The sequence below is a fragment of the Meleagris gallopavo genome, chromosome 1, assembly GCF_000146605.3.
Source record: "Meleagris gallopavo isolate NT-WF06-2002-E0010 breed Aviagen turkey brand Nicholas breeding stock chromosome 1, Turkey_5.1, whole genome shotgun sequence".
Classification (NCBI taxonomy): Eukaryota; Metazoa; Chordata; class Aves; order Galliformes; family Phasianidae; genus Meleagris; species Meleagris gallopavo.
In genome coordinates, this window is record NC_015011.2 from 127,240,753 (window position 1) to 127,257,293 (window position 16,541).

At 38.1% G+C, this 16,541-nt stretch overlaps 1 protein-coding gene across 1 annotated transcript in view; it reads left to right on the top strand.

The window, feature by feature from the left end:
- The window catches only part of MXRA5 (matrix remodeling associated 5), a 104,980-nt gene extending 90,165 nt beyond the window's left edge, over window positions 1–14,815 (top strand). Inside the window, exons 2-6 of the mRNA XM_031557541.1 lie at window positions 1,079–1,216; window positions 1,556–1,946; window positions 4,197–9,185; window positions 9,796–10,696; window positions 12,104–14,815. Coding sequence (XP_031413401.1) covers window positions 1,079–1,216; window positions 1,556–1,946; window positions 4,197–9,185; window positions 9,796–10,696; window positions 12,104–14,015 — 8,331 coding nt within the window. The 3' untranslated portion in view covers window positions 14,016–14,815. The remainder of the gene's footprint in view (window positions 1–1,078; window positions 1,217–1,555; window positions 1,947–4,196; window positions 9,186–9,795; window positions 10,697–12,103) is intronic.
- Window positions 14,816–16,541: the final 1,726 nt, after the last annotated feature.

The following is a 16,541-nucleotide window of genomic DNA, read 5'->3' on the forward strand; positions in this document are numbered from 1 at the left end:
TTTTTCCCAGAAGGACTGATTTAAGATAAAGGAGTTTTAGTAGGATGGCTGCAGTATAAATATAAGTGGTCCGTGGTAGGACTAAAAATATCAAAATATTAGTCTGAATTTTTTTTAAATTCAGTATCTTCAGATAGGTAAGATGATGAGAATCTAGAAGTATTCCCCCATCAAAGTATTTACATTTCTCTATGTCTCTTCCCTTCATGCCTAGAAAGAAACTCTTAAAAATAGGAAAAAAATCTTTACAATTGCATGCTTTATTTGGAGCTATCATGCCCAGATTAGCACGTATATCTGATTTTGTGTCTACACTTGGAAAACTGAAATGCAGAACTAGGCAGCCAAACTTAAGACTTAGGCACTGGCAAATAAAATCTGACTTGTTAGTGCAAAGTGAAATCAAATAGTTTTTTTAAAGTAGATTTCCAGTATTACTTCTTAAATAAACATTCCTGGGCTCAAATTACATGATTGGAAGCTCAGTTCCTAGATCTTGTGTAAATAATTGATGCAGCCACTTAATTGATGCAGCCACTTAATTGTTGCAGCCACTTAATTGTTGCAGCAGTTAAGCACGATGTGAGATGTGACTTCCTGCGTCTCTTGTTGTTTGGGAGATATCCATTTTTAATGTCCTCTTTCCAAGTCTTCATTCATTGATTGTTAGATGCTGTTTTGGCAACACTGCAGCCCAGTTTGCCAAGCTCCATAGCATCATGGATTGGATACAGGCCATTAATTTATTACCATTCCATAAACTGAACTGCATGGAAAAACATACTGACAACTATTAGAACTTAAACGCCTATTTGTTACTCCCAGTTTTAAATTAAGACTAAAGTGCCATTAATTGATTTGAAAGAAATCTTAATGTAAACATGAGCTAAGTATACTTGGCCTTATAAAAATGTTTCAGTTACTTCTGGCTCTTTGACAATGTGCTAAGATGCATCCAATTTTTGCTGAAAGTTAAGTTACACTAATTTTACATTTGCAGTCCATGATCATTGAATCATCCCAGTTGGAAGGGATCTTAAAAGGTCATCTGTGTAAAATCTAATTACATTGTGATTTTTTTTCCAGGTTTAACAGTATACAGTCTATATATGAAAACTCCTTTGCGGGACTCACTAAACTGGAACTGCTTATGATACATGGAAATGACATTCAGAATATACCTAATGGTGCTCTGAAAGATCTCATGTCCCTGCAGGTAATACTCAGATCTTCCTAGATTTCCTAAATTCTGACTTCTATGAATAACTGAGGACAAAAATAAGCTTTTTTTTTTTTTTTTTTTTTTAATATATCTTTCTTAGAATAAAGATAACATTCCCACTGCCCTAAAATATTGGACTTCTGTTAACTTTGCCAATGTCACGCTTGTTAATGCCAAATAATAGTCAGTTTATTTTCCAGCTTTTGTCCAGCAAATCATTTTTTTTAGTGGTGCAAGGGATATTTGAATATGTGAGGAAAACTTTGGACTGCTTGTTTGGATTTAGATACAAAATCTAATCTTATTTTTCTTTTTTCTTTTTTCTTTCTTAAGGTTTTCAAAATTAGTTACAATAAATTGAAAGTTATAACTGGCCAAACCCTCTATGGACTTTCAAGTTTAATGAGGCTGCATGTGGACCACAACAGAATCGAGTTTATTCATCCAAATGCTTTTAATGGATTAACTTCTCTGAGATTGGTCCACTTGGAAGGAAATTTACTCCAGCAGCTTCATCCACACACCTTTTCAACATTTATGGTCCTTAATTATTTTAAACTGTCAACAGTAAGACATCTCTACCTATCTGAAAACGCTATTAGCACGTTGCCTGCAGGGATGTTTCAAGGTATGCCACTGCTGGAGAATCTTTACCTTCATGGGAATCCTTGGGCCTGTGACTGCAGCTTACAGTGGCTCCTTGATTGGAGTGAAAATTCTGGAGGTAAGAACAAGATTAGAAATGCATTTTCAAGTCATAATATTAAAAAAGTTTTGCATATGAATAGCTTTGATATTTTTTGGGTAGCATTACTTACACGATGCCTGTGTGCACTATGTTGTTGCGCAAAGGAAGGAGTGTGGAAATCAAGTTTCCAGATTCCTCTGTGAGTCCTTTAACTTTGAACTATTAACTTTAATGCTGTTATTCATTGGCATTTCTCCAGAGACCACAACTTACTTTTCTGAGGGAGGCAGTTTACATCTATAATGGTGCTACTTTTTCAGAGGAATGTCTGCCACCATGTAGGCTTAGATGTGAGAAAAGTACCAGGCTGGAAGAGTTCTAGACATATGCAGAAGCAAAATATGAGAAACAGAAAGAAAACAAAACAGTTGTATAATGCCTGTAGGTCAGGAACCCATTAAATGTGGGCTTCTTTGAATGCTTGTTTTCAGTTTAGGTATCTGAGTGCCCTATCTCAGGTTACTAAGTGCTTATTGTATAGTAGGCCAGAGTGACTAGTGTTATACCACAGCTGTTAAAGGGGAAATCATCATTTAATTGCAACTGAAGAGGTTTTAGAAGAGTTCTGGAGTGATTTATATAACCATTTGAAGCATTTGATGATGATGGATCTTGTCATCTTAGAATATGTTCATTGCAATTTTGCACTTAGCTGTACTACTAGGAAAAGTAGTAGTATTAGCAGTACTTAGCTTTACTTTTAGAAGTGTTAATACATAGTGTAAGTGTCACTGATGGAGCCATAATTGAGGCGTCTGACTTTTACTGTATGTATGTAATAATGTTCTTATATATTCTCCCTTATCAAATAAGTGGTTATATTAAGATGCACTCCAAGTAGTAATGATGAAATATTAGATGATCTTCCATTCCCTGCACAGTGATGACTTGCTACCATTTTTATTCAAGTTGATTATTTTCTACAATAAACCAACAGTGATTTTAGGAAAGAGAAGATAATTATTCCATGCCATTTTCATGTGTGACAGTTTTTGTATTGTTGTACAGCTGTAGCACTAACTTCTGTGGGAATTCTGACTGGGAAACAGCAGTGCTGTTTCAGTGATCACTTTAACTATTTCAGACCAGCGTAGCAACTGCTAATAAGGTGACTATGTGCTAGTCCTGTCATGGAGTATGCTTACTTCATCTTTGAAACATATATGAATGTGCAAGTGATAGACCGGTTCACTTTATTATTACATTTGTAAGAATTTCTCAATAAACCTTATATTTCAGACAAGCAAAGCATATGTTTTTCTGTTAAAAAAAAAGGTAACGACATTTTTGAAGTTCTTTTCACCTTCTTCTAGAAATTTGCATTGTAATTCATTCATTCATCCTTTGTTCCTCAGAAGTGATCAACATGACACTTATTCCTAGAAAAACTGGAATGCAGCATGTATGCAAATCAGTTATGTAAGGCAACATTTGAAACTGTAGTAAAGTTAAACACAAATACATGACTGCTGTTTTCTAGACAAGAGTCTTATTGGCACTGTTAGAACAACTCAAGGCTACCATTTCTTGTTCTAATACTCCTCTGTTTAATCTTTATTTTTTCATTACAGTTTTGTTCTTTGTTTGCAGTTATTTCAGAGATCAGGGAAGAGGTGACATTTTCATTTTTTTCTTCTGTCAAAAGATTGCAAGTGCAGGAACTAACCAGTAAATTTAGTCGCTATGGGGGAATTTTTTTGTGTGTTGCCAGTATAGTACTGTATAGTTCTCCTGTAGCTACTAAAGGTTAAAAACCTTCTGGATTTTTTTTAATGAAAAATCTGGCATTTCTCAGGCAAATGGTACATTTTTGAAAGGTGGGATGACCTAGTCTTCAGAGGTCCAAAAGATAGATAAGCAGGTTGTCATTGTATACATGCAGGCTTTTTTACACAGCATAAATATTTGCAGGCTTCTAAATTGTTGCTCTGGACACCCCAATTTCTAGTCACTTGATTCAGAAGTAACAAATCTAATTTACAACAGAGTAACCTGTCATTAGAGTCAGAAGAATTTGTGGTTGGTAGGAGAATCAGGCCCTGTGAAAACTGTGAAAACAAAGAGGCAGCATTTAAAAAAAACGTTGGCTTCCATATGCCACCTGTCATGCGTCATACCATGCTTCCCATGGCATCTTATGATCTCGGAAATTCTTTAACTCTGGGACACAATTCTACAGCTTACCTGTGTTTTCTTTTACTTTTTTAGTTTTTTCTTTGCTTACAGGTGTTCTAAAATGCAAAAAGGACAAAGCCTATGAAGGGGGACAACTTTGTCCTAGGTGCAACAGCCCAAAACAGCTGCAAAAAGAAGATATCCAAAACTTGAAAGATATTTCCTGTAGGAAACCTATCATTCAGTCCTCACTGAGGTACAATAGCAGCACTCAAGACGAAGAAGATGGTGAGAATTATGAACTCCCCCTGGAAGTGTTTCAGTCTTCTCCATGGAACATTACACTGAATATGACTGATGAGCATGGCAATGTAGTCCATTTGAACTGTGAAATCAAGAAACCAACAGGCTCTACCAAGATTCAGTGGAATCAAATCCAGACTCAGGAGATTGATATAAATGCTACAATATCATTGGATTTTGAATGCCCAATGAATCGAGAGAACTATGAAAAACTGTGGAAGCTGATTGCTTATTATAGTGAAGTGCCAGTCAAATTAGAAAGGGAACTTATGCTCAGCAAGGAGCCTAAAATAAGCTATCACTACAAGCAAGGCTCAGATTATGATGCTCTTTATTACACAGGTGTAAAAGCTCAAATACTAGCTGAGCCTTCCTGGGTGATGCAACCTCTTATAAATATCCAATTAAACAGGCGCCAGAGTACAGGGAAAAAAGTGGTGCTATCTTTTTTTACTGTGTTTTCTCAGGCAATTCATACCAAAGACATGAGGCAGCAGAGAAGCTGGGTAATGATAGAACAAAATCAAAGCACGAGGAAAGCACAGAATGTGGTAGAAGGGTCAGAGTGTCAGCTGAACTGCAATGTGAAAGCCTCTGAGCGTCCTTTCATTCAGTGGTTCTTTCCAGATGGGACAAAACTGCAGGCACCGTTTAATCAAAAGGACAGCAGATTTTCCATTCTCACTAGTGGTCAACTAGTAATCAAACCAGTGAGTTATACTGATGCTGGCTTGTATCACTGCACTGCCCAAGTGAGAGATGATATGGATATTATGACTTACAGACTTCTAGTGCAGCCTCCTGCTATTCAAGTAACTGACTCAGATATAGTGAGAGTTGAAAAAAATGTTGGAGATCCCATAGTTTTGCCTTGCAGTGCAATTGCCAGCCCAGAGGCACAATTGAGCTGGATTCTTCCAAACAGCCAGGTACTTAATGCTTTGTCAAACTCTTCAAAAGGATATGTGATGGATAATGGTACTTTGCTTATTCCAAAAAGCCACGTCAGTGACAGTGGCCATTACAGATGTGTGGCTGTCAATCAGCAGGGATCAGATCAGTTTACTGTAAGAGTGACAGTAAATAAAATGGTGTCTGACAGGTCATTTAAGAGGATAAAACTGAAAAAACGCACACGCTCAAAAAGCTCATCAAAAACAAGAGGGCAGGTCATAGATGATGGAGAAGGATCAGGCACAGGAGGGGTTGATGAATTCCCACGAAGAAAGAATCACCTGAAGGACAGGGAGATATCCTTTAAACAAAAAAGTGACCAAATGCTAGAGGCTCAAATTAAAAAGGGAAAGAAAGGCAGAAGGAAAATGAAAATTTGGAAAGGTACTGATAGAACCCAAGACAGCAATGTTGCGGAAGGCCGAAGAGCATTTGAATCTCGAAGGAGAATTAATATGGCAAGCAAACAGATTAATCCACAGCACTGGGCTGACATTTTGGCAAAGGTCCGTGGGAAGAACCTTCCTAGAACTACAACAGCTACAGCCATTTTGTTAACAACTGCACTGCCATCAGATGTGCAGAAAACTACTCCTGTCCCTCATCCAGTAGCCATCCCTCTGCCTTCAGAGACAACAGCTGATGTAGTAGATTCTTCTGCTGATGCATCACCTCTGGGAGAAAATGAGCCATTCTCAGTCACTGTTTCCCACAGCAGTAAAGCATTTTCAGCTTGGTCCACAATAACAGGGCTAGAAACTGAAGGCTTATATGACCAAAGAATTTTAAAAACACCTGCAAGTGTACACTCTATTGAAATCCCTGTATCGAGTCCTGTCTTTGCAACAGTGCAACCCCAAGGGCAGAAGCATCAGGATGGCAGGGCTGATTCTTCAGTTGTAGTCACAGAAAATATTCATGCTGTCACTAAAGAATCTTTGACCAAAGAAACAGTGACCAACTATCTTAATATTCAGAGTAGTTCATTCACAGTGGAACATATAGATGCAACTGTATCTTCTAAGTCAGAGGAAAATTCTGCTTTTGCTGAGCTACCACTTGATGCTTCTGTCCTAGCTGAATCTCAGACTGTAGATCTTTATAGTGTCTTGGAGAGAAATGAGAGATTCAACAAAGTGGATCAAATGAGTATCGGCAGTATAAGTTTAGCACCTTCTCAGCTGTATGACATCCCTACAGATTCTGTAAGTTCCACTTCATCTGTTACAGTAAAAAGCAATGACTTCATACATGGACACAGAGATGTATCCACTGGTCAGACAAAAATAGCAGATTTAAGTACAACTTCTCCAGCTGTTATATCTAGCAAGGTCCAGAGCAAGGAAGAATCAGAGACCCACAGAAGTACGGTGACTCAAGAAAGCGTGTCCAGCACTTACACAGAGAGTTTTCAGGGAAGAGAACAGAGAAACCTGTCTACTCCAAAAACAGATCCCACATTTGTTTCTCCAAGTACAAATGTTTCTTACATAAAAACAGAGAAGATAACTGCTGCTTCCATCACCAAATTGACGACTGCTGCCACAACATCAACACCCTATAGGAAAACAACATCTTCCCTAGTTACTCAGCATGCTAGGAAAAGGCCTTATGGGAGAAGGAGACTGAGACCAAATAGAATCCGCCAAAGAACAAAACCTTTCCCCGTTGTTGTTTTAACTACAGAGGCAATGCCTAACATTCCAAGAACATCTAAAGTTGAAGCTGTGACCCAGGCTTCCTCTACAGTACTTGAAAGTCCTGATCTTAAAAGCAGTGTCAAAATACAGGCTAAGGAAGAGGAACATAGGGAAATCACTCCTTCACTAGTTACTGATCCTGTTGTACTAGAGAAAATGACCAAAACTAAAGAGGTGCTCACAGCTTCTTTCTTTAGGCCTACTACTTCTCAACCTGAAAGAAAATACATGACACACTCTACTCCTGAAACCTTGGTACTTCCAGTGACTGAACCCATCACAATTTTGTCATCATATGTTGCACATAACACAGCTCCCACAAAAGAGTCAAGTGCAGCTCAGAAACCAGAGCAAAATAAAATGTCAACATTTAACTCATTAGAGAATGTATCTGAAGAGAGGAGCCTTAAAGCACATTCTAAAGTTCCAGATAGTGAGGCAGAACTGTCAAGTACGGCTACCTCTGAGTATAGGAGCAGCTTGACATCATCTACAAAATCCACTTACCCAGAATCTCGGGAAGAGACCATCGCTTTTCACTTGGATGTTGTGTCTAATGAAGCTACTTCTGGAACATTCCAACCGATGTATCCTACCGTGACAGATTTAAGTATTCCTGCTGACACACTGGAAGTTCTTGAAGATGTCTCAGATTCAGAGGACTTATGGAAGCCCACAGAATTTTTAAAAACACCAGCAACAACGGAGACACACCAGCAACAAGAAATCATGTCTTTGTCCTCCTCCTTCAGCACAGTGGAAACTCAAACTTTTCCACCTACAGAAACAGAAATATCTATTGTGTCTCATGCTGGGGCAAAATCGTCTTCCATGGATAAGGAGGAAACAGTATCGAATGTATTTCATCACGATCCCACTTTGCAGACATCTGAAAAACCTCAGACTACACACAATGTCCTTATTCCATTTACAAAACCTCCTACTCTTCCTCCCCCCATCTCAAGCACTTTACGTCATTCTCTGCATTATACTTCCAAAGGCAGTAATGCCTTCAATCAAGAAAGGTTGCCAGCAGTAAAACAAGTTGAAGCAGAAAGTGAAAGAATGGTGGTGAGCTCAAGACTGAATGTACGCCCTACTCCTTTCTCTAGTCAAAACAGGATTAGCATACAGTCTAAAGAGGAACAGTTCAAAGAGATGTATAGTAGCAGGTCAAACAACAGTATATTGCTAAATCCAAACCTTCCCCATCCACCCGCTGGAATGATACCAAGCCTAAATCAAAGACTGCCAGTTGTACCTCCAAGGCATGTTCCAGTAAGAGGCACAGTGAAGCCTCCGTATGTTGTAACACAAGGTTCATTTCGTTATTTTATGACACATCAGCCTCTTCACTACACAAACAAACCAGAGATAACAGCATATGCAGCACACACCATCCAGGACAAAAAAACTTTTGCCTCTGAGAGAGAGACAACTACCCCAACACAAGCTACTCCATTTCACAGAACAAACGTATTCCCTACAAGCAAGTTTAGTAATCAGGGTCAGAATAGATACAATATTAATTCAAGATTTTTTGGTAGCAACTATGTTCCAGATAACAGAGGCACAGCAGGGAGACTACCAAGTCAAGAGATACCCTACTATCCCAGTTCCAGAGTGCCATTCCTGTTCAACAGAACAAGGATTTTACCTCACTTAGGTATACATCCTAAACCTCTGGTCCCTGGTCAACCAGTCCCAAAAGACATAAATGAGAAGAAGGTTGCCCAGGTCTCCCCTCCTCGGATTACAATGCAGAAAGCTACAGCTGTTCCAGTGCCTTCACATACTACAACCACCACATCACCACCAGCAGTAATTTTGAAGATAACCCCTCCATCCTTTTTCTCTCAGAGCAGAAGACCCCAGATATCCACTACACTTCAGCCTCTTCAGCCTCTTAAAAATGCCCAATATCACCAAAAAGTTCCATATGTGCCTTATGTGGGAGGCGTTACATCACACAATTTATCTATAATTCAATCTTCAAGCAATTTCAGGACACCTGGAGAAAGACCTAAAATTATCACAAAAGGATCTCAGAGCATATCCATCCTCGCTGAAACAGATGCTCTTATCCCTTGTGATGCAGTGGGTGAACCAAAGCCTTTTATTACTTGGACAAAAGTCTCTACAGGTAAGACAGATGAAAAAATCTTCTACACAGTTTTAACAGTACTAATACTTGGGATTTTACATAGAAATGCAACATAATTACAGGGATAGTCCAAAACAAAGAGCAAACACTGAATATTTTGTATCAGTACTGATAAAATGTGATTAATTGCAAGCAATAGTTACAGATAAAAATAAGTTAGCAGTACTTCTTGTAGTAAAATAAAAGCTCTAGCATTTAATGAATTTATTTTTTGAAGGAGGAATAGCAACCAAAAGCTTGTTCACAGCAGTTGAACTTATTAGAAAGCTTGTGAATAACTGGTAGCTTTGCTACCTTAAACAATGTTGTATGAATTATCTCCATAAGCAAAAGAGAGATTTTCTGAAGTTCTAAAGTAAAGCACAGGGCCTGTAAATGTTCCCATACTGCATGTACTTGCAAGCTAGTATGGTTAGATTTGAACTAGAAACAGACTGTGGACTGTGTCAGAAGATGTCATGTGATCCATCTGAAGTTGTAGTTGGTGTTAAGTAGTTCTGTTGTCTTCCATGAGGCTTCTTTAGTGCAGGAATGCATGTCTAAAAAACCAACCCTTTGCCTTTCTATTTCTTTCTTCTCATTTTCTCAGGAGCTCTAATGACAGCCAACACCCGGTTACAAAGGTTTGAAGTCTTGAAAAATGGTACCTTCCTTATCCGAAATGCTCAGCTTCAGGATCGTGGACAGTATTTGTGCACAGCTCAGAACCTGCATGGCGTAGATAAAATGATTTTTGTGCTCACAGTTGTAGCCCATCAGCCCAAAATTTTACTTTCCCGCTACCAAGATGTCACTGTCTATTTTGGAGATACCATAGCAATGGAATGTCAGGCTAGTGGGATTCCAAGTCCACACATTTCATGGATTTTCCCAGACAGGAAGATTTTGCAGACAGTCACTACTACAGAAAGCAGGATAATGCTTCATGAAAATCGAACCTTATCTATCAAGCAAGCAACATTTTCAGACCGGGGAGTGTACAAATGCGTAGCTAGCAATGCTGCAGGAGCTGACAGCATAGCAGTGAGGCTCCACATTGCAGCCTTACCCCCCATCATTCAACAGGATAAGCAAGAGAACATTTCCTTGCCCCTTGGTAGCAGTATTAATATCCACTGCACTGCCAAAGCAGCACCTTCGCCCAGCATCCGTTGGGTGCTCTTTGATGGCACACAAATTCGACCTTCCCAGTTTGTCAATGGGAATTTATTTGTTTTTCCCAATGGAACTCTTTATATTCGCAATGTCTCCCCCAAGGACAGTGGGGTCTATGAGTGTATTGCCGCCAACATGGTGGGAGCCGCCAGGAGAATAATACAACTTCATGTGAAGAAACAAGCATCTAATGCTAAGATCACTGGGAGCTCTCCTCAGAGGACAGATGTAACGTATGGCAGTATCCTGCATTTGGACTGTAGTGCTTCTGGTGACCCATGGCCTCGGATACTATGGAGGTTACCTTCCAAAAGGATGATTGATTCCCTACACAGGTAAATTACTATTTCAGGTGTTGAAACTAAATTAGACTTGAACAAACATTAAGAAAAGAGAACTCATATCTGTTGAAATTTCACTCTTTTGTGAGTTTTGAGTTAGACCTAAAACCATTAAGGAAGAATTTGAAATTATATCAAAAGATGGTCAAGTTGTAATGTAATAGCATAACTTTCCTAAAAACAGCAGTACTCTTGAAAAGTCGGCTTCAAGTGTTCAGAATAATTTGCCACTATTTGTCTCTGTAAATGTAGCAAAAAGTCCAGTGCCAAAAATAATATATTTAGAGTTTGCATAGATCCATACTTCCCCCAGAAGAACTGGGATCACTATTTTTCAATTCTACTTGTATTTATCATTATACACTGTAAAAATGGGACAAAGAAATGATAATGACTTAAGTAATCGTGAACATTTTAACATTAGATAAATTAATGTTACCTTACTTAGATATTACCATGCTTAAAATAATACCTTCTCTAATGTTCATTATATCAAGTAAAATATTGCTTCTCCAAAACAACAAAACTGTTCTCATAGTTCACTGAAAACACAGTTTCTACTCTATAAATTCTCTTTGAGCACTGTATACAAGAAATATACTGAAATTTAAATACACCATTGCCAATAACTTTCTTAATAGTGGAATGTAGTCAGCATATTTTCATTGGGCAAACAGTGTATTTGAGTAATCTACAGATTATTGGTTTTTTTTTTCTCTTCTATGATCTTCATTTTATATAGCACACCTTCACGTTGGGGAGAAAAGTGTGAATCTACTGAGGAAATTATTTCTGGCCACAATGCACTAATTCCATAGTGCACTGGAAAGTAATAATAGCCTTTTAGCACATATAATTTTTTTTGCCATGTTTTGAAGTTTAGATCATTAATAAATTAACACTGTAGAAGTTACCTACTCTATATTATTGAGTCTAAACATTTTGCCTCTCTGAGAGTTTTCTGAGGGTTAAAAATTAATTAAAATTAAAAATGTTGAAACTAAGGCCAGAGGAAGTAGCTCATCTCGATTTGTTTTTAACTGAGTACTGAAGTATCAGACTCCACAGTTACATTCCATATAGGTTTGTATGGAGTATATCATTCAGATATGACGTGTTAGAGAATTCAGCATATGTAGTCAGAAGATTCAAAATAAAGGAATAATATTAAAGTCACTGCACAAAGCAGGGTAGAATTGTTTGGTTATGAGTCAATGGAATTATTTTTTTCCATTTTCTTTTTCATGTGACAGTCTTGGATATTTCAGATCATCTAATTGTCTTAACAACAGCTTTGCTCCTGTGTTTCCATACTGTTGGATTGTTGTTTTTCCCCAGGTTACACTCAGTAATTACTAAAATGTGATTTTGCAACTCATGTCCTCTTTTCTTTCCTTACAGTAACTTGGAGACTAGAATCAAAGTATTCAGCAATGGGACTTTGGTTGTCCATTCAGTTACAGATAAAGATGCAGGTGATTATTTGTGTGTGGCTCGCAATAAGATTGGGGATGATTATGTGGTCCTCAAAGTGAATGTGATGATGAAACCTGCAAAAATAGAACACAAGAATGAGAATAACCACAAGGTCAAGTATGGAGGTGACCTAAAAGTTGACTGTGTAGCTACTGGTCTACCAAATCCTGAGATCTCCTGGGGTCTTCCGGATGGCAGCATGATCAATACCTTCATGCAGTCAGATGACAGTGGCAGCCGGACAAAGCGATATGTCGTCTTCAATAATGGAACCCTGTATTTCAATGATGTTGGACTGAGAGAGGAAGGGGACTACACCTGCTACGCTGAGAACCAAATTGGGAAGGATGAGATGAAAGTAAGGGTCAAAGTAGTCGCTGAACCTGCAACTATCCGAAACAAAACCTATGTCATTATTAATGTACCCTATGGTGATGTTGTCACAGTAGCATGTGAAGCCAAAGGAGAACCTACACCCAAAGTAACTTGGCTTTCCCCAACCAACAGGCCCATTCCTACTCTATCTGAGAAATACCAGGTATATAGGGATGGCACCCTTCTCATCCAAAAGGCACAAAGATCTGACAGTGGTAACTATACTTGTGTAGTGCGGAACAGTGCTGGAGAAGATCGGAAAGTAGTGTGGATCCATGTCAATGTTCAACCTCCCAGAATCAACGGGCATCTCAATGCAATAACATCTGTAAGGGAGACAGCTATCAGGGACAGCAGGAAGCTTATTGACTGCAAAGCTGAAGGCATTCCAGCTCCACGGGTCCTATGGGCTTTTCCAGAAGGAGTAATCCTGCCAGCCCCCTACTATGGAAACAGGATCACTGTGCATCGCAACGGTACTTTGGACATCAGAGGGGTGAGGCAGACAGATGCAGTGCAGCTTGTATGCATTGGACGGAACGAAGGAGGTGAAGCAAGACTGATTGTGCAGCTCGTCATCACAGACCATTTGGAGAAACCTTCCTTCAGGGACCCTGTCAATGAAAGGATCACTGCCATTGCTGGGCACAGCATCAATCTGAACTGCTCAGTCCAGGGATACCCTGAGCCCACCACAAGCTGGATCCTTCCCAATGGCACGGAAGTGCTGAGTGGCAACCGTCTGCACAGATTTTACCATAAGCGGGATGGAATCTTACATATCAGTGGTCTTTCCACAGGGGATGCTGGGACCTACCGCTGTACAGCTAGAAACCCAGGTGGTTACGTGGAACGGGTAGTCTTCCTGAAGGTGGGACTCAGGCCAGAAATCAGCAATCAGTATAACAACCTGGTGAGCATCATCAATGGAGAAACTCTCCAGCTCCACTGCATCACCCAGCCAAACCAACGGGCGCAGATCTCCTGGACACTGCCCAATGGGATGGTCCTGGATGCTCCCCAGGCTGTGGGTCGCTTCTCCCTCCTGGAGAATGGCTCACTGACAGTGCGTGAAGCTTCTGTTTTTGACAGGGGCACTTACCTGTGCAAGGTGTCCAGTGACTACGGTACTTCTATTATGAACGTGCCTGTCATCGTGATAGCCTATCCCCCTCGGATTACTAGTGAGCCAGCACCTGTGATATATGCCAGGCCTGGAAATTCAGTAAAACTAAGCTGTATGGCCATTGGGATTCCTAAAGCAGAAATAACATGGGAGCTTCCAGACAAATCTCATCTGACAACAGGAGCTCAATCTCGTCTGTATGGAAACAAATTTCTCCACCCTCAGGGGTCATTAGTCATCCAGCAGTCTTCTCAAAGAGATGCAGGCTTCTATAAATGCACTGCTAAAAATATACTAGGCAGTGATTCGAAAACAACTTACATACACATATTCTAACACTAACACAAACGCCTTTGGCTCAGTGCTAGAGTTCCAGTCACTGCCAGCAAGGAAAGTACTGTTTGCAACAAAGCCAGGAAGGCTGATGGCAGAAAAAAAATTAATTCTGTTTTCATGCAAAGTGCATTGCTTTTGTACTCAACATAATAGTACTTCCCTGCAATAGAAGAAGGCAGTAGATGTATCTAAATTAACACATTGGAAAAGGTCTTTAAATTGTTAAGACAATGTGATGTGTTTTTTCATGCTATTCAGTAGCATTTGAGACCTGAAGTATTCTGTTTTTGTCAATAGTCCAAAGCTATTCCGTGTTGTAAGAAGCACCTTAAAAGCACCAAAGAAGTATTAACTGCTAATAAATGAGCTGCAGTGATAGAAGTGCTTTAGTATTTTGGAAAAACATACTTTTCTTTATCCCCTGCAGCGCTTTTACATAATCTAGTCTTATAGAATATGATTACTAACTTTTCTGTTCGTTCTCCTATCAGCTCTTCAAAATCAAAAACTAATTTAGCAAATAAGAGTGATCTATTTTAATAAAATTACATGCAGACATTAATTACCATAATGTACAAACAAACCTTTTCCAGCTACTATGGATGCTCCAGTCAAATCATCCGTATATATATTTTATATATATTTTTAAATTAGACTATGAGACTAGAAAGAGTAACAATGAATTTTTTGGTCTCATTTTATAAATTATTGGTCTTTACAAGACTCTGATGCATTACAGTGTTTTATAATGTTTAGGTCAATATACTGTACATTTTATAATAAAAAATATTTTCGAAAAATTGTATTCATTGGTTTTTGTTTATTTATTTTTGAGGAAATAGTGATCTACAGACACTGAGAATATAAAATTAAATCAGAAAAACAGAATTCATATATTGTTATACATATTCTTTTTCTTTGTAAACATGATTTCCTTATAAAAATACAACACTTCTGTTATATATAATTCAGAATGCATTTACATATAAATACTTAAATACTTTTCTTCCAATCAAGGATGGTTTTGTGGGTAACTACATAATTTTAATAAGATTCATCTATTTTGCTGCTGAAATAACACAAGTAGCTACAAGTAGCTGAATATGCCCACGTTTCCACTCAGAATTTTGAATAAGTTTAAAACATATGGATTCTTTGAGGTATTCCTGAAGTCTTAAACTTCTGATTGATTCTAAGATTTTTGCTCATATTTTAAAGCAGTGATGAGGAAAAAAAAGACTTTCTTTTTCTAAAAATGTAAATTTAATGATTATCACATAAGAAAATATTAGATAGAATTTACTTTTAAGTTGGTGCAGGGTAAAACGTTTTGTAGCATGATGTACTGAAGTTGCACTTATGTTAGTCAAATAAATAGCACTTAATTACATCTTATTTTTTTTTTTTCTATGATTTAAATGCTTGATCACTAAATTAGCAAATCACAACTTAAGTTGAGGAATATGTCTAGAAATTTGGCAGGGAAGTTGCTGCGTGGTGGAGCTAATGAAGAAATGGATGAGTGTTCAACGACTTCAGCAAGATCGTTGACATGGTCTTTTCTAATCTTGCCAATTTCATTGAACGTGTCACAGATTAGGTGTGCCTTTAGTTACTCTGCTTAATTTTAAAACTTTATTTTATAGTAGTTCTTGTAAAATGGCAGTATAATTTTTGATAATAATATATCTTTTAAAGGCACTGAAGTTCTCATGGTAACATTCGATCAAAATCAGGCATTTTCATTCATTTTTCTATCTAATCTTCATTTAATATTTAAATGAATTCAGAAGTATTCCTGGATACTGGACTTCTAGATTATTCTATAATGAAAAAAAAAAAAAAATACTAAAATCAAACGTTTCATCTGTTGGGATGAAATGAAGCATCTGATAACGTGTGATTCATGAATCCAGAATTTGCTGCCAGAGGAAGCTTTGCAGGCATAAGAAATGAAAGATTTGGCTTTAGAATTCTTTATTCAGGTCAAGACCTGCATGCTTGCAAAATTCCCTCAGAATTGGACGTCACATTTTTTTATGTGTTATGATTTCCATTATGTTTACCTTTAACCTTTCATGAAAGCATATTACCAGTGAGAGGCCTACAAAACACAATTCTCTTCCAAAAGAAATATCGCTACAGCTTAACAAATATCAGATGAACGTGTTTCACATTCAGGCAGTGTATGGCCTTATATTCTGCTGCTCTTAGGCCTAAGTCTGGATGTCGCTCCATATGTTAAAATATTCATTAAATGAAGGTAGTCATAAGCCTATGAATATAAATCATAATTTCTTCCGGTATTTCCATAATTATATGAAGACATTAAATAAATCAATGAAAAATTCACATTACTTTGAGCACATTACACTTCACTAATTTTTTATTCAGAATCCCTCAATCATCTTTCAGAACAAGCAGGAGCCATGCATTCAAGCCCAGTGGAGTTTATTGTTGCTCTTGATTTGAGAAGGTTTCACAATTTTTACTTGATTAATCAAAGTAAGTCCTGTGTAGTTTCCA